Here is a 23325-nt window from a genome sequence, read left to right as displayed (position 1 = left end):
CACTTAAAATGCTGCTTCAGCAAACCTGCACCGATGCAGCTGCGCCGCTATAGAATAGCGCTTTAATGAAAGATGCTCTATGTCAACAAGAGAGAGCTCTCCCATTGGCGTAGTTAATCCACCTCCCTGAGAGGTAGTACCTGTGTTGGTGGGAGAAACCCTCCCCCTGACATAGCGCTGTCTACACAGAAGTTAGGACGGTAAAACTGTGTTATTCGTAGGATGTGGATTTTTCACACCCCTGAGTGACATAGCTATACTGATATAGGTCTATAGTGTAGACCAGACCTGACTATGTTTCCCAGACCTGAAAGAGAGCTCTGTGTAAGCTCAAAAGCGTGTCCCTCTCATCAACAGACATTTGTCCAATCAAAGATATTACCTCACCCGCCTTGTCTCTCTACACATCACCTGACATTTCGTTGTTGCATGCTCAGCCCAGAGTCTCTTGCAAACTTTTTCATTATTTCCTACTGGGTGAAGTCTATGTAATTCCCAGCTTGATGAGGAGCCTTGCAGGAAGCTGGACACAGGAGAGACAGGGAGATTTTGGAATCTGCCTGTGTTCCATTGGAACTTCCGCAAAATTGCACGATCTGTGAAATGTTTCCATTTCTCCAATTTGGCAAATTCTGACAAAACAATGTTTCCTCTGAATCTGTCTGACCGGCTGTAGTCAGGACCTCAGGTCTGTGACTCATCTGAAAGTTAGCACCATCCCCCAAATACCAGGATGGAGCATTGGTTTAGCAGTGACTCAGTGGAAAGGCAGTCGATCACCTACTGCATTACCTGCACAGCCGCCTAGGAAACCTGGGTTTCCCTGCAGGTCTCCCATCTACGTATTACCCAGCCTGACCCAGTCTAGCTAATGAGAGCTAATAAGATCACAATGTGTGGCAGTATTGTTGCTGGAAGCACATTGCACTGTAGTGAGGGGGTGGAGTTGTAAGTCGGTAATGCTGTAAAAGGGTTGCTTCCAGAGACCGGAAGGTCAGGGTGACTGGCAGCACACAGCCCTGTGGCTTGACTGTGGGGCTTTGTATTATTACAAATCAGGAAACCAGATACGGGCAAATACTCTCAGGCAAGAGGCTGGAGCTGTGATCCTGTGCTAGTGAACTATTGATGCCTTACTAGGCTAGAAGATGACTAGCCAAAGACTAATGGCACATCCGGGCATTCAAGAGACTGGGGCTTTGCAACCACCCCAAGACTTATGCTTATTAAGTCCAAAAGGGACTGCTCAATCATTCCTTCTACTCTCTCCCTCTCATGCATATTCCCCCCAATGCTGGAATTCTGCACACACACACCCCACTGCACACACAGACCAATGCCAGGGTGAACATGTAAAGCCCTGTATTAACTCATCAAATCACACATGGAGAAGCTCTCTACTCCCTCCAGCAGTGGAACCAGAAGGAAAGGAAATTCGCTATCAGAACCCCCACTGCTGGCTTAGGGCCTCCCAAATAGTAAGGCCGGAACCCACACCTGATCAACATAAAAGATATATACTCCTCACACCCATACCATCTTGTCACATAGATACACATACCTGTCCGCCTCATGTACATGCCTCACACTAGGTCCAGACCCTCTCACCATACAGATGCTCTTCTCTCCTCCTCCTCTCCCACCTTCTTACTCAGGTATAATAAACATCTCCACCAGTACAAATACATCTTAATCCTCATCCACCCTTGTTGCCCACATACGACATTTCTCTGCGTGCCCAGCATCCTCTCCCCCTGCAGTAGGAACAAAACAACACAAGAACCTGAGACATAGTGTAAAGCACAACTTGATGTGGCTAATTACTTGACAGTGGGCATAAAAGAGGGATTAACTGTTGCCTCGAGGGGCTGTTACTGAATCCTAATCTTATCTTTCCCTCCCCCTCCCCCTTTCCCTTCCACTGCCATCTGAAGTAATGAACTAGTTATAAATATCTAATTAGCTAATTATATGCTGGCCTACATGGAGCATCTTGCATGATGGAATTCCCTGGACCCCTGGAGGAGGGAGTCTCAGCGGAGGAGGGGGGAGGCATGTGTGTATGTGCGTGTATGAGGAGTGGGGGGCGGTGTGAGGGAGAAGGCGCTTGTTTCATGCTCCGAATGATTTCTAGAATTTTGGCATCCTTGGAGACCAGAGGAAATGTAATTAATTTAGCAGCGGAGGGAGGCTGGCCTGACCCTGCCGGTCTGAAAACAAAACCACCAAAATTCTTCACGCAATAATTTCAACACAAAATTGTTTTGTTATGAAATGTTTGCACTGGTCAGAGGTACTGTATCGACAGCCCTGAATGCCCTGTTTTGCCAGAGAACAGGTACAGCATGGGCGGCAGCAGTGAAAGCTTCCTTCATACAGTACCCTCCAGCGTGCCTCAGCCCTGTCATGGAGGGACCACTAGAGAGGAGAAGGGGGTTTGGTGTCCATGAGCTCTGTGTGGCTCGAAAGCTTGTTTCTCTCACCAACAGAAGTTGGTCCAATAAGAGATATTGCCTCCTCCACTGTGTTTCTTTGATGAGGCTGTCATTGAGTGGGCCAACCCATGCCAGTTTGTTGAGGGGGTTGTGTTTGTGTGGTGTGCATACTCATCCCACTAGGAATTGGGTTCAGGCTCATTTCTCACGAGTCACCGGGCAGCCAGCAAGCATTTATGATTGTTAGTCCCTGCCAGCTGAGGCTGGGGTAGTTGATCTGCAAGGATTTCAGGGCGGTGTTTTCAACTCATCGCCCTTCTGTGGGAAAGGAAGAAGATGGAATATTATATCAAATGATGATTGTGCCAAAAACCTCTTAGGAAAATAGGACTGGCAGGGACCTTCTGGGTCATGGAGTCCAGTCCTCTGCTATCGCAAGCAACCCCGTCACAAGCTTATCATCATCCTTCCTTCCTGGGGCTGTAACATGAAGCCGGGGTAAAGAGGATATTGAACAGAAATAGCTTTGTCCCTGCCTGTCATTTGGGAGTGGGACTGGGGGAGTAGTGATCATACCTGAGTGACCCAGCCTGATTTGGAAAATAATTAATTTCCAATCTGCCTGTTTTATTTTCATTAAAATGTTTCTCTCTGTCTTGTTTTTTCCATTTCCCTCTTTTACTCTTCTCTCTGCTTCTCCCTTTCTCTCCCTCCATCTCAATCCCTCCTCCTCCTCCTCCTCTGCCTCTTCCCCACCTGTAGGCATGCGGATCCTGGTGAATTTGCTCCTGGACACCCTGCCCATGTTGGGGAATGTTCTGCTTCTCTGCTTCTTTGTCTTCTTCATCTTTGGCATCATCGGAGTACAGCTGTGGGCTGGTCTGCTCAGGAACCGCTGTTTCATGGAGGAGAACTTCACAATGTGAGTGCATGGGAGATAGCTACCCCCTTGTCCTGTCTGTGTGGATTCCTTCCTTCCCCACCCTACTCTTTACTTCCTTCTCCCTTCTCTCTGTCACTGAAGATTTCCAGAGGCTGAGCCAAGGGTGCTAACAAATCGAACGCTTCCCCGTTTCCACCCTTTCCCCCAGCCAGAAAGGTTCCTGTTTCCTTACACGCACACACCTTCTGAAAGCTACCTCTGCCTGTGGAAGGGACCTGTCAGCATAGTGGGCTCCAGCAGCATTCCTCTTCTGCATCAGCCAGAGCAATCTTCATTTCTGGGATCCCACTGCTACCTCTCCCATCCCCCTTGATTTCACTAAATCAGCTCAAACTGTCCCAATGAAAAGAATCTCATCTCTACAGTCAAGAGGCCCATTGCCTTGCACCTCGCAGAGTCACTTCCACCTGTGCAAAAGGGATGCAGGATGCCACGACCTTGATACTGAGCTGCCTTCTGGACAAATCAGAACGGGAAGGAGGGCAAAGAGGCCTGCAAACCTTCTTCGCAGCCGCCAGACTCTTGGGCGAGCTGGGGACTACGTCTGGCTGCCCACAGCCTCAAGCGATCATTCCAGTTGCCAGGAATATTTACAAGAATAGTTAAAGGATTAGAAGACAGGCCTTATAGTGGTAGACCCAAGGAGCTTAATGTATTTAGCTTAACAAAGAGTAAGTTCAGGATGGCTTGATCATAGTCTGTAGGTACCTACACAGGGAACAAATATTTGATAATGGGCTCTTCAAGCTGGCAGACAAAACTCTAGGCATGTGTGGAATGTCAGACAGGATCTCTGTACTCCACGGCACATGCTTAAGAGTGATCAAGGTGCTCTACCCAAAGAAGGGAAGGATGGTCCAGTGGGTAAGGCACTGCCTTAGAACGTGAGAGACCCAGCTCTGCCATGGACTTCCTGTATGGCCTTGGGCAAGTTACTTAATCTCTTTCTGGCCTCAGTTCCCCCTCTGTAAAATGTGGATAATAGGACGTCCTTACCTCACAGGGATATGGTGAGGATAGATACATGGGGGTGCGGGGGGAAGAGAGATTGTGAAGCGCTTTGAGATCTACTGATGGAAAGCGCCATATAAGAAATAGGCATAATTAGTATTATTATCTATGGTCAGACAGAGCATGTACAGCTCCGTTCACTTCCTTCAGTAATACACTGAACCATGAAAACTTCTGTGGGTGATCACCACTCCAGTCATCTTGCATGGCAGAGCACCAGTGCCAGACTGCCATGATCCCTCCAGACGCTTATTGTCTTCTTTGCAGCTGAAACTGATCTAAGGCTTTAAAGTGTCTTAGCCCCTTAAACAAATCTAAGGCCTTAGATCAGTTTAAACTGCTTAAAGATCTGAAGTGTTGGATCAATTTAAACTGTTTAAACAATTTTAAGTCCCTAGATCATCTTAGACTGAAAAAAAAAAATTGCAAAAACACAATTTAGGGGGCAGCAATGGGACTGGAGGGCTAACCAGGGGGTGGAAGCTGCTTAAAGCTGTCTTACACTGTGCATTTATAAGGGAAAATGCATAAGCAGGACGTTGTTCTTCTCCCATGTGCACCAGTGTAAATCAAGAGTAACGCCGATGAGACAATGGAATTACACCTGTGTAGAGCTACTGTCACTGTGAGGTGAATCAGACCCACAGCCTGCACAGCCATCAGATACTAGTTAATCTTTGGCTGACTATTGCTGGCTAAGTCGACAGAGTCTCAGTTTACTAATGATATTAATATGCACTGCTATGCCTTTATAGATTAGTGTCTATTAGTTATAGAATTAGGAGCTTTTCTTTCTTTTTTCTTTTTTCTTTTTTGGACACGTTCCCATCCACCACAATATTTAATGCAAAAAAATCTATATTAATGCAACATTCAGGTTGTGTATTGTAGCTCTGGGAAGACTGGAAATGCACGAGTTAAGGTTGAATGCAAAATCCTAAAGCTTCTCCCTTTCATTTGCTCATTATTGTCTAGTCTTAAATTAGGTGAGCACAGATTATTTCAGATACACGTGTATTTTGAAGGTTGTAGAACAGATTGTGTTACTGCAGAAATATCATGTGATCTTGAAATTAAAAAGCTCTCTGGAATATATACACACAAGGGATCAGAGTTAAGGTTGGTCGTTCAGTTTTAACTTCTTCATTTACTGACTCTTGAGAGCTTAATTGTGGAACTTTAACTATGCATTAACTGGGGGTTTGTACTTTATTATAGAAAGTTTACTGCCAAATGTAATCAAATTGATGGTCACACTCACAGGCACATCACCATGTAGCCCTGTTCATTTGCTTTACATTGCAACAGTTGTAGGCCTTGGTGCCAGCTGGGTGGGGGAGCTGACTGCACAAGTTTCCCCCCTCGTTCCCGAGAAAATTAAAACTTTCCTTTGGCAGCTGTAAAATCTCCTTCCCATCCCCCAAATCTGCTGGTGGTGGGGTTCGTCTTGGGACTGTGCAGTTTGACCCTGAACAGGGCTCTGCAAAACCAGGGACCAACTCAAGAAACTTCCCATGTCTCTATTCAGCCCCTCACCAAAATAAATCTGAAGGCCCCTTATATGCAGATTTCATGCACCAAAGTGGGAGTTCCCAGTTCCGTAAATGTCACTACGGTGCATGTTTGTCACAGTAACTTCATTAGCACGTTTTTCCTCTTCCTAGACAAGGCGACATCATTCTCCCCCCCTACTATCAACCCGAGGAGGACGATGAGATGCCCTTCATCTGCTCCCTGTCAGGAGACAATGGCATCATGGGGTGTCATGAGATCCCCCCGCTGAAGGAGAGGGGCCATGAGTGCTGCCTGGACAAGGATGACTATTATTACTACAACTCCATCAGGCAGGAGTTCAATGTCAGTGATGTGTGTGTCAACTGGAACCAGTACTACAACGTGTGCCGCACAGGCAATGCCAACCCACATAAGGGTGCCATCAACTTTGACAATATCGGCTATGCCTGGATCGTTATATTTCAGGTAAGATAAGGTTGGCTTCCTATCCTCAATCCAGGTTTGTGACCAGATTCTTCTCTTGTCCCCATGCTTTTTCAGCCCCTAATTGAAATGAGTTAGGCTCCACATTCCAAATCTTGTTGTGGTTCTCCCTACGGATTGAAAAGGAGGCTGAATTTGTAAGAACCCACTCCAGGTGGGAACTGAAATCCAGGCCTGTTTCTTCTCCTCCCCATTCCAGAGCCTGTACCCAGAATTCAAGCCAGAGGGCACAGAAATCCAGTTCAGATTTTATTTCTTTTTGTTCCAGGGAAACAAACCATTTGAATGAATATAAATTGGTGACTAGTGCAGTTCCAGATTATGTCTAGACTGCAGTCACGGGGTGGGATTACAGCTCGAGCAGACATACCTGAACTATCGTTAATCTAGCTAGTTCGGATCCTGGAGCTGTGCACATCTGTCAACAAAGTCTAGCTCTGCAAGTAGTTACCCAGGGTTCTGGGTGAGTTAGTACAGCCTGCACCGAAGCCCATGCGGCCACAGTTTCACTGCTCCAGTACTTAACTAGTTTGGGTATGTCTACTCGGGCTGCAGTCGCATCCCATGTGTATATAGACCTACTCTTTCAGGCTCTCTTAGCATGTCTCTTCACCTAGGAGAATCCCACTGATATTCTGGCATGGAAATTTGGCCTTCTTGGAATGGATTCATTTTCTCACCTTTGTTGAGGTTTGAATCTCCTGCTCTGCTCACCAGCGTCAGCCTGTACCATGTGTAGAAATGAATATCCCAGCTGTTGAATGAATCCAGAAGTCCCACATCCTGGTTGTCTCTCTTGCTCTCTCTTCTCTTTGCAGGTGATCACACTGGAAGGGTGGGTGGAGATCATGTATTATGTGATGGATGCTCATTCGTTCTACAACTTTATCTACTTTATCTTGCTGATAATCGTAAGTACAGGGGTGGCCTCTCACCCTAGTAGAATCCTATTTTATGACCGAGAGTGTTGCAGCTTTTCAAGCCAAGGGTCTGAGAAAGGGCATATATTCTATAAACAAAAGGTATTGGATGGCGAAGAGTTGTAACCAATCTATTCCAGGGAGCTGAAGAATCTAGGTCAGGTTCTCGTCTTCCTGGCGGCTGCATCCAGAGTCTATGCCAAAGCATATAAATGCAAGTCAGGTTTTTCTCTTCCTTCCAGAAGGATGCACCCAGAATTTATTCCAGGAGGCACAGAAATCCAATTCAGGAGTTTCTGCTCTTCTTAGGTATCTACACCCACAGTCCATTCCAAGGGAATCTATAATCCAGATCAGCTTCTTCTGCCTGGTGGTGCTGCATCTAGATTCCATTCCAAGTGCACAGAAATCCATTTCCACCTCTTTCACTGTAGATCCTCTTTACACATTTGGCAGTCTCGAGTAGTTCCTCCTATTATTAATTTATTTCTCTTACAGTTGCACCCAAAGGACCCTGTCACAATCAAGTGCTGAGTGACATAATCACCTAAAATAAAAAAAGTCTCTGTCTCAAAGATCTTACAGTCTAACTAGAGGCAGAACATAACAAATTGGTGTAGTACACAAGGGATGGAGGGGAAGGAGGAAGAGAAGTGTGACAGGAATAGGAAAATAAGGTTGTTTATATTAGTTAAGTGTATAGTTTGGAAGCTTTACAGGTTTTTGTGTGGTTTTGTTTTAAAGACGTGCTCAAGAACTATTAACAAACCACTAACAAGCTCGCTGGACTTCATCTCTTTTGGGTGCAGAAATTCTGCCTGTCAAGTCATTTATGACACAATCACCACCATGGTATCCGGATTCTGGGTATCTCTTGGTTTCCAAGTTACTGTCCACGTGGAGAATACAGAGGAGACAAAAAGAGAAGCAATAAGGGCTAATGAAAAGGGAAAAGAAGGGAATATTTTTAAACAAAGCTAGACAAGGCCTGATTGAAGAGCTTCATTGTGGCTGACAGCTGAAAGTGTCGCTTCGCCGTAGCTAAACTTTGTTTCTGTCTGTCTCTTTGAGCTGAGATCCCTTTCTTTCTCCTCTTTCCCTTTATTGCTCAGGAAGTGCCTATGATCCTTCTCTCTGCTTGGGTCTGAAATGAGCAGGAGCACTGTGAGCCTAAGGGTACGTCTATACTTACCTCCAGGTCCGGCAGTAAGCAATCGATCTTCTGGGATCGATCCCGGAAGTGCTCGCCGTCGACGCCGGTACTCCTGCTCCACGAGAGGAGTACGCGGAGTCGACGGGGAAGCCTGCCTGCCGCGTGTGGACCCGCGGTAAGTTCCAACTAAGATACTTCGACTTCAGCTATGTTATTCACGTAGCTGAAGTTGCGTATCTTAGTTCGAAGTGGGGGGTGAGTGTGGACTAGCCCTAAGTGAGAGGATGCATGGAAAGCTGGGTGCCATTGCTTCTTTTGTCCCTTGGGACCTGCAGACATGAACATCCTCCCTTCTCCTCCTCCTCCTCCTCCTCTTCCTCCAAAAAGGGATTGTTTTCAAAAATTATCGTGGAGTCTGGCTACACAGGAACCAGACCCAAGACAGAGGGGAAGTCCTAAAATGGGTTGTGGAATATATAAGATGTATCTGGGGAAGGCTCCATTTCACTCCTTGATCACTTCCCTTGTAGGGACGTTAGCCTATAGCTTCGAAATCTCAGGGTACATCTACCTTTCGAGCTTGAGGTGTAATTTTCAGCTAAAATAGATGTAGGCATGCTAGCTGTGGTTGTCCTACAACGCTAAAAATAGCAGTGTAGCTGCAGCAGCATGAGCGGCATGGTGGGCTAGCCACCAGAAGTCAGGATGTAGGATCTTGGGTGGGGTCGTGCTCAGGCAGTTAGCCCATCCCAACACACTGTGGCAATTACACTTCTGTTTTTAGTGTGCTTGTGTAACCCACACACCTCCTTGGGTGTGGTGTTCTGACCCATCTAGTGGCACCGAGACCACTTAGAGAGATTAATGAGTTTGCTCTACAGCAGGGGTTCCCAAACTTGGTTCGTGGCTTGTTCTGGGTAAGCCCCTGGTGGGCCGCAAGACGCTTTGTTTACCTGAGCGTCTGCAGGTTCGGCTGCTCGCAGCTCCCATGGGCCGGGAACGGTGAAACGCAGCCACTGGGAGCTGCGAGCAGCTGTACCTGTGGACGTTCAGGTCAACAAAGTGTCTCGCAGCCCGCCAGGGGCTTACCCTGAACAAGCCATGAACCAAGTTTGGGAACCCCTGCTCTACAGCCTTAGCTAACAGCCAGTGGGCTTTTAGCTCATGTGATAGACGCTCATGCACTAAGGTCCAGAGGTCCCAGGTTCAATCCCGCCCGCCGACGACCAGGGTCTGTCGGTGTTACACTTGCTCAATCAAAGCTCACAGGCTGGTTGAAAGTATAGATATTCCCCAAATGGATGTGGAGTGAAGATGAGACAGACCTAGCTAAGGGCCTATTTTGCAACATTCAGTTGAGCTTGTGAACCCCCCTGGTACCCACTCCTGTAGGGAAATAGGATCTCAGGAATGTTCTTGGAGCCCATCCCCAGTGGAATTCTCCGCATACACCTTCTTAGCTCATCATCTCATTCAGAATAAAGTGTTTCCACTTGATGGGGTGCCAGGCTTGGGCTAAGGGGAATCTCCATTGTGTTCTTTTTCTAAACATTCCTCTTTGTTTTCTGGCCTGTTTACCTCATTACACACCCACTAGTGTAGGAACAGAATCCCCAGTGAGGGAAAAGAGAAATGGAAATGGAGAGGGTATGACTGTCACCTGAAGTGCTGAAACTACCTCTGAGCCTGTTTTCCCTACCAGTTTGGGATTCCAGAACCCTGCCTTGTTGAGCCAGACATACTACTCCACTGCAACACAGACCCAGGGTCTGAACCATGCCCCCAAAGTTGCAGGCTTTAACCAAAACTGCTCAGCAGGTTTCCTATCTCCAGCACCCAGACACCCAGCTCCCAATGGGATCCAAACCCCAAATAAATCCGTTTTACTCTGTATAAAGCTTATACAGGGTAAACTCATAAATTGTCCGCCTTCTGTAACACTGATAGAGAGATATGCACAGCCGTTTGCTCCCACAGGGATTAATCACTTACTCTGGGTTAATTAATAAACAAAAGTGATATTATTAAGTATAAAAAGTAGGATTTAAGTGGTTCCAAGTAATAACAGACAGAACAAAGTAAGTTACCAAGCAAAATAAAACAAAACATGCAAGTCTAAGCTTAATACATTAAGAAACTGAATACAGGTAAATCTCACCCTCAGAGATGTTCCAATAAGCTTCTTTCACAGACTAGACTCCTTCTTAGTCTGGGCCCAATCCTTTCCCCGGTACTGTCCTTGTTAGTCCCAGCTCAGGTGGTAACTAGGGGATTTCTCATGACTGGCAGCCCCCTTTGTTCTGTTCCACCCCCTTTTATATCTTTGGCACAAGGCGGGAATCAGGTCTCTCTCTCTCTCTCTCTCTCTCTCTGGGTTCCCACCCTTCCTTCTAAATGGAAAAGCACCAGGTTTAAGATGAATTCCAGTATCATGTGACATGTTTGCATGTCCTGTGAGACTTCATTACCCACTGGCTGGCACACACAGGTATACAGGAAGGCTTACAAGTAAACAGAGCCATGTACAATCAATTGTCCTAGTTAATGGGAGCCATCAAGATTCCAAGCCACCATTAATGGCTCACACTTTGTATAATTACAATAGGATCTCAGAATAATACTTCATATTTCTAGTTTTAGATACAAGAATGATACATTCACACAAATAGGATGAACACACTCAGTAGAGTTTAAGTTTTATAATGATACCTTACAAGAGACCCTTTCCATAAAGCATATTCCAGTTACATTATATTTATACTCATAAGCATATTTCCATAAACATATGGAGTGCAACGTCACAGAGGGAAAGCCTATCTTCAGCAAGAAGACAACTGAAAGCTGTCCCCATTCCCATTGGCATTGTGTACTGATGGGCTGAAGCATGGGCTAGGGGAAAGCATGGATGCAGGGGGGTATTTTTTCTTTGAGGGACTCTGTTTATGGTTGGAGGAAGGAGAAACCAAAGGATGGGTGCAGGTCTATCACCCTCTTCAAATCTAATAGACTTTTAAAAATCTAGAGGCAGGATCCCTTAAAATGGTGGGACAGCCTCTCCCCACCCCACCCCCAAAATTGAAAATGGTCTGCTGAAGTCTCCACCCTGGCACCCTTTGGTAGAATTCCCCTGTCACCCCCAACAAGAGATGTTGTGTCTGAAGCAGTTTGTCCAAGAAACAGCTCCCAAAGGGGAAAACCGAACCTTCTGTGTTTTCTATGAGTTTGAAACAATTTTCTTTTCCTCGCAATTCATTCATTTCCCCATTGGAACAGACATTCTGGCCCCATTTTCACCTGAATAGCACCATTGATTTAACCATGTTTGTAGAGTGTAACTAAGGACAGAATTTAGCCTTGTGTCCATATCTGCAATTCCCACTGAGGTGAGCAGGAGTTGTGCGTGTCTTTCTAAAGGCAGAATTTAAAGGTGGGGGCTGGTTCCCTCTGAGTAAATTCAGATGCTCCCAAACCACCTGGATGTTACAGGTGAACGTTCTGTCTCTGGAAGAGGAGGTGGGAGGTGTCTTGCCAATTTAAGATTAACTCGCAGTGATTTGAACTTTGTCTCTGCATTTTTACAGTCATCTGAAACCCTCAATTAAACACTCAGCCTGAGACTGTGCAGCTGAATACCATTGATTTTTTTTCTATGCACACCCCACTCATGTTCCTTTTTTTTTTTGGCAGGCATGGCCTCTGATGAACCACTGGTTAGTGCTGCTCAGCGCAAAGGTCCAAGGCCAAATTCATTTCTGGGGTAATTCCATTGCCTTCAGTGGAATTACGCCAGGGATGGACTTGATCCCATGTCATCATCCCTGCTTGTGTAGAGTACCCTGTAGCAAGGGAGTAGTCTCAGCACACCCCACAGTATGGCACTGCCATCACACCATCTCAGTGCCCCCTCTTGGGTCTCCAATCCATTCACATGCATTCAGAAGTTTTAATAACATTCCTCTTCTTGGGATCTAATTTATTAAGACCTCACAAAAAAATCCTCTGGCCCTTCCACGCTCCAGCCCTTCCTTCCTTGGGTCTTCAGGCCCCAGCTCTCTCTCCACTCCCCAGCTCTACCAGTGCTACTCCAGGCCATGTATGTCTTTGGGGAGACCTCCCTCTAGGTCTTTTCTAGCCCTGGTCCCTGGGCTCAAATTCCTTCTGTTGGGAAAGAGTCTCCACAACCCCGTCTTGGGGCTATGCTATAATCCAGGCAGGTTTCCCCAACCCACCCTCATCCTAGTTCCACCAGAAGAACCTTCTCTTCTTCCTCCCCCATAAATCACATATGGCTATCACTAGGGACAGAGCTAAGTGCACTTCTCTTTAACCCTGAGCAAGTGGCCACATGGCTCAGGCACCAGGAGTCATTCCCAGCTCGATCTGGTGATCCTTCTCAGGACTTCCTGTTCTTAAAGGGGCCATGCCTTGGAACAGGGTTGACTGACTCTCGCCCCTCCCAGCCCCCACTGCCCTTAAAGGAGATGGACCACTCTGTGAAATGCACCATTGACACTCAGTAAATAATAACTGTCAGCCTCCTTGCCAAAGGCCTCGTGGGCAATATATATGTGGTGAATTAGGCACTTAACAGAAAAAGACCACGGGTTCTTGATGCCTGAAGCTGCTAGTTGAGAAATCAGAGTTGAACCCAACGCACCCTTTGACTCTTCTCCTGTGTGTCCGTGGACTTTCCTGTTGTCCTAAGAATAAAACAAACACATGTGATCATATTTAATGACTTCAGCAGAGTGGTTCATGAGATGGTCATCCAGTAGCTATATCCAGTCCTTCTCCTCCTCCCCCTTCCTCTTGATTTTAGATGAGCTCCTGGAGGCAGGGCCGGCTCCAGGCACCAGCTTACCAATCAGGTGCTTGGGGCGGCCACTTCGGAGAGGGGCGGCACATCCAGCTGTTCGGTGGCAATTTGGCGGACGGTCCCTCACTCCTGCTCGGAGCGAAGGACCTCCCACCGAATTGCTGCCGCAGATTGCGATAGCGGTCGCGGCTTCTTTTTTTGTTTGTTTGTTTGGCTGCTTGGGGTGGCCAAAACCCTGGAGCCGGCCTGGAGGAAGGACTGCTTTGCGGCACAGGATTAGGGTACAGGAGATCCGAGTTCTATTCATGACTCTGACGCAGTCATACTTTGTGACTTTGGACAAATCGCTTCACTTTTCTGTGCCTCAGTTTCTCCATCTGTAAAAATGGGGATAAATCTTCCTTCCTCCTCCCCCCCCCCACTCCCCAGTTAGTTTGTGCACAGTGAAGGGCACCATAGAAATGCCTATTAAAAAAAACAACAACTCTTCCCAAACTCCACGTTCTGGTTCATCCCATATGAGGGGAGGGAGACAATGTAAATGGGAAAGTGTATGTGTGGTGGGGAGGGCATATCTGAAAGAGATTTGGACTCCCAATCACTCATCAATGAAAACAAGATGAGAGTATGAACTACCCAGAAGCCTCTGGGGGAAAGGGATCTGAAGCAAACAGCAGTTTCCTTTTTTTCTCCCCTCCTTTCTAGGCCACATAAAAAATCTGAAGGGCAGATGGGCTGAAGTGGGGGAGGGCTCTGTGAATGAAGGGGAATGGATTTAGAACTGCTTTGAAGGGCATTGAGAGGGCAGGGAGAAGCATTTTATTTTGAAACTGCATATATTGTCCTAATGCTGATCTGGCCAGGAATGGCTTCGTTTTTCAAAGGCTAATTTATATGTCAGCAGAGACGTCTCCCCTTTGAAATAGTAAAAGCCACTGGATTGAATCTCATGATGGAACCTCTAGCCACCTGTGTGTGTGTGTGTGAGAGAGAGAGAGAGAGTGAGTGAGTGTGTGTGTGTGTGTGTGACTAGGTATGGGTAGTGAAGGGGGGGATATTATCTATTCAAGTAGAGGAAGTTATGCTTGAACACTGTTCATAAACAATCCCCACTGTTTCCTTTTCTGACTCAGGTAGATAGTGGAGTTGGAGTAGGGGTTCTCTCCTTCGCCTACCTGCGCTCTCCCTTCCCTTTTGGAGGATTATGCTTTTAATGACCCAGGAGAGGAGCTGCCAAACAGGATGAATAGGAAGGTATTGGATACAGCTCTGTTGTATTCCTGAGCTGCATCAGAGATTCCACCCTGGGAAGGAAGGACTAGTAGTTCTGCTAGTGGTCCTAAATCTAAAAAGGAATATGATGGGAACGTAATGCTGGTGGCACCTTCAGAAGCCCTTCCAGTGGAGCATGGGAATCCACTTCAGGTTTTCTCCTCCTCCCCAGAGGGCTGCAGCCAGAGTCCACTCCAGGGGCACAGCAATCCAGTTCAGGTTCTTCCCAGGTGCCTGCACCCAGAGTCCGGGGTCTCTCTGTAGGAATCTAGCTCAGTCTTCTCCACAGGTCGCATCCAGGGTCCATTCCAGATGAGCACAAAAATCCAGTCAGAGTTCTAAAACAATCCCTCTTTTTAGCACTGACATATCACAGTTCACAACTCTTTGGAGAGCAGATCCCAACCATGTTGGAACAGCGTTCAAGATGAGTGGTTGAAAGTCCTAGTGTGGACCGGATTTGCATTCCTGTTAAATTTCTATCTCCATCCTTGCAGTAAAGTATTGATCCCATTATGGAGATTCAGATTGATCCCACAATGGAGATACTTAAAACTGATATAGTGTTTTTTATCCATACATCTCCAAGCATTCAGCATTGTTGTCTCCATTTTAGGGATGGGAAAATTGAGGCATAGCTAGAGTAAAGGAGATCTGCAAATGAATAAAATAGGGTGTTTGCCTTTTTTGGTTTTTGTAGAATGGATAATAAAGGCCTGAAACATTTTATTTAAAAAATGAAGGGTTCTGCTTGTTTTTACATTAGCAATTGAGAGCCTGTCTAGACTGGAAGATTCTCATGATTCGGGGACTAATGAAAGTAGAATATCACAAGAGCCAAGAGAGTGAAAGTTGAGCAAGGAAGGGATTTTTGGTCAGACTGTTTAACGCTCTTCGTTTTTTATTTGTTTTTGTAAATATCTATTTGACTTCAGTGCCTAGTTAACATTTTGGAGAAGAGCCATCTTTGTTAAAGATTCAGCATCCCCATCCTTTCAATTAAGGTGGGAGAGTTAGGATCAAATATGTTCTGAGACCACGAACAAGTCCTCCAGAAGTACTAGGGAAGAGCAGGGATGACATTCCCAATTTTCCTAAAGTAAAAACCAAGAAGGGAAAAGAAACCAAAACACTTCTTTTATACATCAAAAAGAAGAAAGCTTAGAGCAAAAGTCCAATTTTTATAAAAGCCTTTGCAGGTCATCTTTAAGTGACTTGCCCAATGTCACACAGCAAATCAGTGGCAGAGTCAAGCATAGAGCCCAAATCTCCTGACTCCCAGCCCAGTGCGCAAGCCACTGGGCCACATGGTGAAAATCACATCAAGGGAGTTGTCCTCAGAAACAAGGTGAGCCAGGCAAGTTTTCCTTTGAGGACTGAAGTCCCACCTTCTTGTGCAGAATCTCACCTATCTCTACTTTTTCCTTCTCTCTTTGTCCTGTTTTATTTTCCCCTTCCCCTTTCTTTTCCCTACTTTCTTTCTCTTTGCCCCATGCTTTTTCTCTCCCTCCCTCTCTCACTTTTTTCCTCTTCCTTCATCGGCTGTAGGTGGGCTCCTTCTTCATGATCAACCTGTGCCTGGTGGTCATAGCCACTCAGTTCTCTGAGACCAAGCAGCGGGAGCACCAGCTGATGCAGGAACAGCGAGCGCGGTACTTGTCCTCCAGCACCGTAGCCAGCTACACCGAACCAGGAGACTGCTACGAGGAGATCTTCCAGTACGTCTGCCACATCGTGCGCAAAGCCAAGCGTCGCACACTTAGCCTCTACAACACCCTGCAGGACCGACGCCAGGGCCGGATGGAGCCAGGCAGTGCCAAGCTCGGTGTGAATGGGAAAGGACAGAGACACTATAGTAAGAATCCCACGGGCAAAGCTGGGAATGTCAGTAGAGGAAGTGAAACAGCAGCTGGGAACTTCACCATGTACCAGCCTTGCAAAGGGCATGTGCCCCAAAAGCACAGAGTTCAGAATTAATATTAGGCACTAGGAATTGGACAGCAGCATGGGGGAGGCAGGCAATGCATCGGAAAAGCAGTAGGTGTTGCTGGCAGGAATTGTGTGGGAAAGCCAGATCTAGCATTCCAGGGGCTGCTGAATGGTAGGATTGGGAGATATCAACAGGTTGTTGTAAAGGGTTCCAGGTCTGGAATAGCAGAGGGTATTGCAAATTGGGTTAAGTGCATTAGCAGAGTGGGAGAGAGGGGAATTGAGCTGCTTAAGCAGACCCTGTGGGACCTCAAGATTAATGAACAAAGATACTGCAGATCAGGGTTGAGGTGTTTTGGCAGTGCAATGGTGGGGGGTGTCCCAGGACCAGAATAGAAAGGAATGCTGAAGTACACAGTTTTGAGGCATATTGGCAGAGTTGGGGCGAGGGGGACAGCGTAATTTTTTTAAGGGCCAGTGGAGACATTTTTTGAATGTGTAAAATTAGACGTGAGGTACAATTGTATAATTTAAATTGCAGTTCTAGTCTGAAGAGTGACATTGAAAGTGGCTTTATGGGTTCTATGTTAATTGTCTCAAAGGCTTCGGTATCAAGTGAATTCACTTTACGAGTGAACAGATAGAATTTCTAACTGCCAGGCTTGCAGGCTCAGCCTTCCACTTTTGCGCCTGTTCACCAATAATAAAGTTTCTGCAACTGGCAATTTGTTGTACCACTGGACTCTGCCTCACTCTTGCATAGCTGTGTTGGCTCTCCAGAGCTAACAGGAGGAAAAAGGAATAAAAAATTAGTTAGGTCACTAAAGCCAACAAATCTGATCTTATACACACAGTGTTGTGTACAGTAACTCCTCACTTAACATTGTAGTTATGTTCCTGAAAAATGCGACTTTAAGCGAAATGATGTTAAGTGAATCCAATTTCCCCATAAGAATTAATGTAAATAGGGGGGGTTAGGTTCCAGGGAAATTTTTTTCACCAGGCAAACGACTACATATACACACACACATATACACAGTATAAGTTTTAAACAAACAATTTAATACTGTACATAGCAATGATGATTGTGAAGCTTGGTTGAGATGGTGGAGGAAGAGGGTAGGATATTTCCCAGGGAATGCCTTACTGCTAAATGATGAACTAGCATTGGGCTGAGCCCTCAAGGGTTAACACATTGTTGTTAATGTAGCCTCACACTCTACAAGGCAGCACGAATGGAGGGAGGGGAGACAGCATGGCAGACAGAGACACACACCGGGGTGTGTGTGTGAGAGAGAGACGTGTATTGCCCCTTTAAGTATGCTGACCCCACTCTAAATACACTGCCTTTTTAAGTAGATCAGCAAGTTGAGACAGCAGCTGCTGCCAGCAAGCTCCCTCCATCCTGAGTCCTGTCCTGTCCTCCCCTGCTCTGTGGAGATGGGGTAAAGGAGCGGAGGGCAGGAGCTGCAGGAAGGGGGACACCCTGACATTAACCCCCCTCTTCCCCCTCCCCACCACTGCACAGCAAGCAGGAGGCTCCCAGGAGCAGCTCCAAGGCAGAGGGCAGGAGCAACACACGGCAGTGGGGGGAGGGACAGCTGAAGCGCCCAGCAATTGATAGCCTGCTGGGCGGCTGCTGCACAGGGAACTTAGGGGAGCGGGGAGCTGATAGGGGGGCTGCTGGTCCACCCTGGTTACAAGCCCCCACCAGCTAGCTGCAACGGGCTGCTTTTCCTGCAAGCAGTGGACAAAGCAGGCAGCTACCAAACAACGTTATAAGGGAGCATTGCGCAACTTTAAACGAGCATGTTCTCTAATTGATCAGCAACGAAACAACGTTAACCGGGACGACTTTAAATGAGGAGTTACTGTATAAAGAAATGCCATTTTCAAAGTCACTCTTCTGGCTCTTTAAGATGCTGTCAAAGCGTGGGTTCCTAAATCAGGGGGCCCAGTTCTGCCTTTAGGCGCTTCATATGCTCTCATTGACTTTAAGGCCAGAAGGGATCACTGTGATCATTTCGTCCAATATCCTGTGTGACACAGGCCACAGAATTTCACCCACTGATTCATGCAGCGGAGGAAATAATTCTTCCCTACGGTGTGAGTGAATAGTGTTGAGCCTAATCACTTGTGGCTGAACTAGAGTGTATGTTTTACAGAGGCATCCAATCTCAATTTAAAGACTCCAAATGATGATGAATTTACCACTTCCCTTGATAAGCTGTTCCAGTCTTTAATCACCCTCGCTGTTAAAAAGCCTGGCTTTCCACTTTCGGTGCCTTCTTGCTATTTAAGCATCCAAATGGTGCACTGATTTGTAGGCCTGATTTGAAAATTGAGCCCTGTTCCTTTAACTGTAATGATTTCTTTCCCCAGGGCATTGCCGGAAACACAACTCTCTCAAATACACTCCTCATGCCCTCGTCCAGCCCATTGCTGTGACCCTGACCTCTGACCCCAACAACTGCCCCAGATGTCACAGGGTGCAGCGTGAGGCAGCCCGGAGGCTCTCCATCCTGGACAGTGCTGATTCGGACCAGGAGGAAGGAGGGGCCGACGAAGAGCAAGGAGAAGGAAGAAGAGGAAGCGAGGGTGCCTCAGATCTGGAGAAAGAGGAAGAGGAGGGGGAAGAGGGCGGATGGCTGAGGCTCTGTGGTGACCTGTGGCGAGAAGTGAGAGTCAAACTAAGGGGGATTGTGGACAGCAAGTATTTCAACCGTGGGATCATGATAGCCATCCTAGTAAACACCATCAGCATGGGCATTGAGCACCATGAACAGGTAACACACCTTGTGGGGAAGTGGGCACCTTAAACCCTGTCAGCTACAAGAATATCCAGCAACTTAGAAGGTGGGGGGACGGTGGCTCTAGCACTGTGGGTTGCCTGGGGTAGAATCAGGCAGCATGGGCCTGCCAAACCACATGGTCTAGACCTGAGCTGCATCCAGTGGTGGGTCTCCTTGGGCAGCATCCAAAGTTGAATGACCCAGTGAGGACCTGAGGAGAGGCTCCTCGGTCACTTCCTCTTGACATTAAATCTCTCCTCTCCCTTCTGTTGTTATTGTTTATTGAGTGCCAACAGTGCGCTCGATGTTGTATAAATCTCTTAAGGAGACATGGACCCTGCCCCGAGGAGCTTACAACCTAGCAGAGGTGGAGAGAAAACAATTTGGACACGTGATCGCACATGGGGTCCCATCCTGGGTTTGAGATGGAGTAAGGACCGTGCAGGGGCTATCCTGTGCCTGTTTCTGCACTCAGTCATGTTGGCCATGGCCATCTTTTTTCCTTTCATCTCCTTTTGTTCCTTCTGTTTCTCCCTCCCTGATCTGTTTCATCCCCTACTTTTCTTTCTCTCCTTGTCTCCTTTATCCCTATCTTTTCCCTTATCTTTTCCACTCCCCCATCTCTCTGCCTCATTTCTCTCTTCATTAGCTGACTGAATCCGTAGTCTGTTTAGTTTAGTTTAATATGGTCTCTAGGGATGTCACAGAGACTTCACCAACATCTGAATTCAAATCCACCAGCTAGCTAGACTTTCCAGTTTAATTAAGAGATGCACAAGCACAGTCTATCTCTGGAGAAGGACTGAGGAAAGCTGGTGAGTCTTGTGGTTACTACAACCAAGAATCTTCCCATTCCCTTTGGGGGGGCCTGAGCCCCTCTGTAGGTCTGGCAGCATCAATTAACAGGTGGATCATGACATGGAAAGCAAGTATCTATCTAGGTACGTATATAGCTGTCATCACTAGAGGTCTCCAAGCACCTCACAGTCATTAATGGATTTTGTCCTAACAGCACCCCTGTGAGGTAGAAAAGGGTTATCATCCCCTTACAGATGGGGAACTGAGGCACTTAAGTCCCCTGCCCAAAGCCACACAGGAAGTCTCTGGCTGAGCCATGAATTGACCTCCAAGGCTCCTCAGTCCTCGTCTAATACCCTATCCACTAGACTGTGTTTCCTACCCTAGGCAGTCTCTGATAGGAGTAGGAGTAGCCACAGTTTGATCCCAGAGTAAAAACTGCTCTGGGCACCTCAGTACCAGAACAATGCTGTTGAGCTGCAGGGAGCTCAGAGGCGAGCAATACAAATTACTAGGAGACTGGAGGGACTGAATCATGAGAAAAGATTAAAAGAGCTAAATCTGTATCACTTAGCTAAACTATGACTAAGGGGTGAGGCTCAGGACAACATGATCACTGGCCACAAGTGTTCAAAGGATGTAAACACCAATCAGGGAGAGGAATTGTTCAGGGTCATTGGAGGGGGTATGACTAGGAGCAACGGAATGAAATTTAGCAAAAAAGAAAATCTGAGGTGGAGATAAAGAATTCTTTCTCAGATTCTTGGGTTATAAGCTCTTCAGGGCCATATCTTCCTATGTATTGTTACAGCACGCAGCACAATGGGTGTTACCATAATATAAATAATAAATACTATTAATAATACCTTCCTGAAGTGAGATTTATTAAGCTATTGACTGATCTGCCCCGGGTACTGATAGAGACCCCATCACCTAAATTGTCTAAAAGTGGACCGAGACAAAGAATTGTGAAGTCATGATTTGGATGTGGGATGGAGATTGGACTACATGTGACCAAATCGGTATTTTCCATCTCTAATTTCTATGATTCTCCAGTTACTGTTAGCTTACTTTGATGTAATTTACAAATATGACCAGACTAGAGAAATCTCTTATATATTTATAAGGTACTTATCACTCTGATATCTGAGTACTGATATATGGGGCTGGTCTTACGATCCCACAGAGAATCACCCCAGTAAGATTTCGGCATAGTTGCCAATTTAGACCTGGGGGGAGAAATTCCCTGTATGGACAGGTCATCTGATACATTACAAGTGTTCTTGCACCTCCTTCTGAAGCATCTAGTGCTGGTCCCAGTCAGAGAGAGAATATTGGACTAGATGGACCCTAGGGTCTTATCCAGGATAGCAATTCCTTTGTTCAAGTAAGGAAGTGTGTGTGTGTGTGGTGGGGAAGTCAAGACCAAACAGCTGCTCTCCTTCATCCCAGCTCCATCATCTGATCACTGGGGGAGGCTCCAAATGAAATCAGCTTCCCTCAGCATAGAAGTGGACTACATTGTTTCACACATCTGCTTAATCCTAGTAGGGAGAGAGGGTTCATTGCTGTGGGAATCTGAATCAGATAGTTTCATGGATTTGGAAAGAAATCCAGATTCAGGATAGAAAAACTAGTTCTGATACAAGAAAAAGTGACCCGAACCATGACCCGCCCCCCCATTCACATCTGACTGCTTCCTTCCCCTTCCCCAACTTGGGCCCCAACACTTCCAACTTAGGAAAAGTTCAGTTTAAGTGTTTCTCCTCAATGCTCAGTCGTGATACTTGTGCGTTCTCTGGTCTGGCAATCGTGTGTGTGAGACAGAGAAAACAGGCTTCTGCGCTGGGGAGATTTCTGATACTCCCTGCTTCTGGCTAGGCAAGAGATGGTGAATTGCAGACCTTTCCTCATGGCTTTGTCTGTTTTTCTGACTCTGGAAAGAGCCAGGAAGCCTGGAAATGACTCAAAAAGGAAAGTGGAACTATGTTTTTGTTAAACCCCCCAAAAAGTAGTGGGGAAAAAATGGCAGGCTGCTATTTATTTGATCCAAAGCAGTTTTCTACAACCCTGCGTTAATCAGTTGGTTGTGGTTATTTGTGTGGGAGCAGCCAGAAGGAGAGTGATTGAGCAGCCGAAAGAAGAGTGACTAGCTTCCTTTCAGCCTCCCCACTCCATCAAGATTACCCTTCCTCTACCAGAGAGAAGCTCCCCACACACACACACTCTGCCCCAGCCATCAGCTGTGTCCGCTGTCAGTCACAGTTAAGCTGAAAACCCATGATGGTATTGCTAGTCCCAGATGTGTTGGAAACTCTCTTAGAGGATGAGGGCCTCTAGCCCCATCAACAGCACCTTGGGCTCAATGCTAATGGTTCTTTTCACTCTAGCTAATTATCTGTCTCTCCAGAAATAGCTGCAATGCAGGGTCTGTCTTTGCTCTAGGAGTGTGTTGCCTCAGGCCTCATGGATCCAGCTGGCTCCTCTCCCTCCCTTTATCTCCTTTTCTTTTTTCTTTTCCCACTATTTCTTTAATCTTTCTCTGTATCACTCTTTCTTTTCTGTCCTCGCTCTTTTCTCTCCTATTCCTTCACCATCTCTCCTTCTTCCTTTTTTTGGCGGTATGGAACTGTTTTGTTTTTTCCTCTTTCCTTTTCTCCCCTTATCTCCCCCTTCCTGTTCTCCCCCCCCCCCTTTCCGTTCCTAACCCTCTCTCTGGGAAGAATGCTTGGGGGAAGGAGGTGAGTGATGGCCCTTAGAAAAAGATTAACAGGTGTGGGCTTCACTAGAGAAACAGACGTCAGGGAGGGGAGGAGGGCTGGAGAGAACAGGTGACCTTTTCCTTAAGAGAGATGCAAGCATGACTTTTAAAACATCAGTTGCGCCCTACAAGACAGCGAGAGAGCAGATGCGTGGACAGCAGAGAGAAGGCTAATCCACCATTATACCCTGTCGTATTTTTACATTCTTCATCTGCATTGACATAGTCATTTGATTCATGCTGAAATTGGTGTCTCTGTTTAGCATATGGGCCTCTCATTCCCTGCTAGTGTCATTACTTCCTGGCTTTGAGGTTATCTTCATCTCTCTCCTCCCTGTACTCTCTCTTTTTTTCTCTCCCTAGTTTTTCAGGACCTGTTTTGTTATTCAAATATAATTATGGATGGAAATTGAGCCTCCCCCCCTTTTATTTTGATTTTAGAGAAACTGGCAGTGTATAAAATTCTGTGGCATGGGGAGAGCCTGCAATTTCTTCCC

General features: G+C 46.5%; 1 protein-coding gene across 1 annotated transcript in view; it reads left to right on the top strand.

The window, feature by feature from the left end:
* The window catches only part of CACNA1I (calcium voltage-gated channel subunit alpha1 I), a 116542-nt gene that overhangs the window by 49943 nt on the left and 43274 nt on the right, over positions 1-23325 (top strand). The window contains exons 4-8 of the mRNA XM_034790613.1: positions 3198-3357; positions 6054-6369; positions 7206-7298; positions 16097-16403; positions 18860-19263. Coding sequence (XP_034646504.1) covers positions 3198-3357; positions 6054-6369; positions 7206-7298; positions 16097-16403; positions 18860-19263 — 1280 coding nt within the window. The remainder of the gene's footprint in view (positions 1-3197; positions 3358-6053; positions 6370-7205; positions 7299-16096; positions 16404-18859; positions 19264-23325) is intronic.

Source organism: Trachemys scripta, chromosome 1 (genome assembly GCF_013100865.1).
Source record: "Trachemys scripta elegans isolate TJP31775 chromosome 1, CAS_Tse_1.0, whole genome shotgun sequence".
NCBI lineage: Eukaryota > Metazoa > Chordata > Testudines > Emydidae > Trachemys > Trachemys scripta.
The sequence above is the reverse complement of the archived record's forward strand: the minus strand, read 5'-3'. Positions and strand labels throughout refer to the sequence as shown.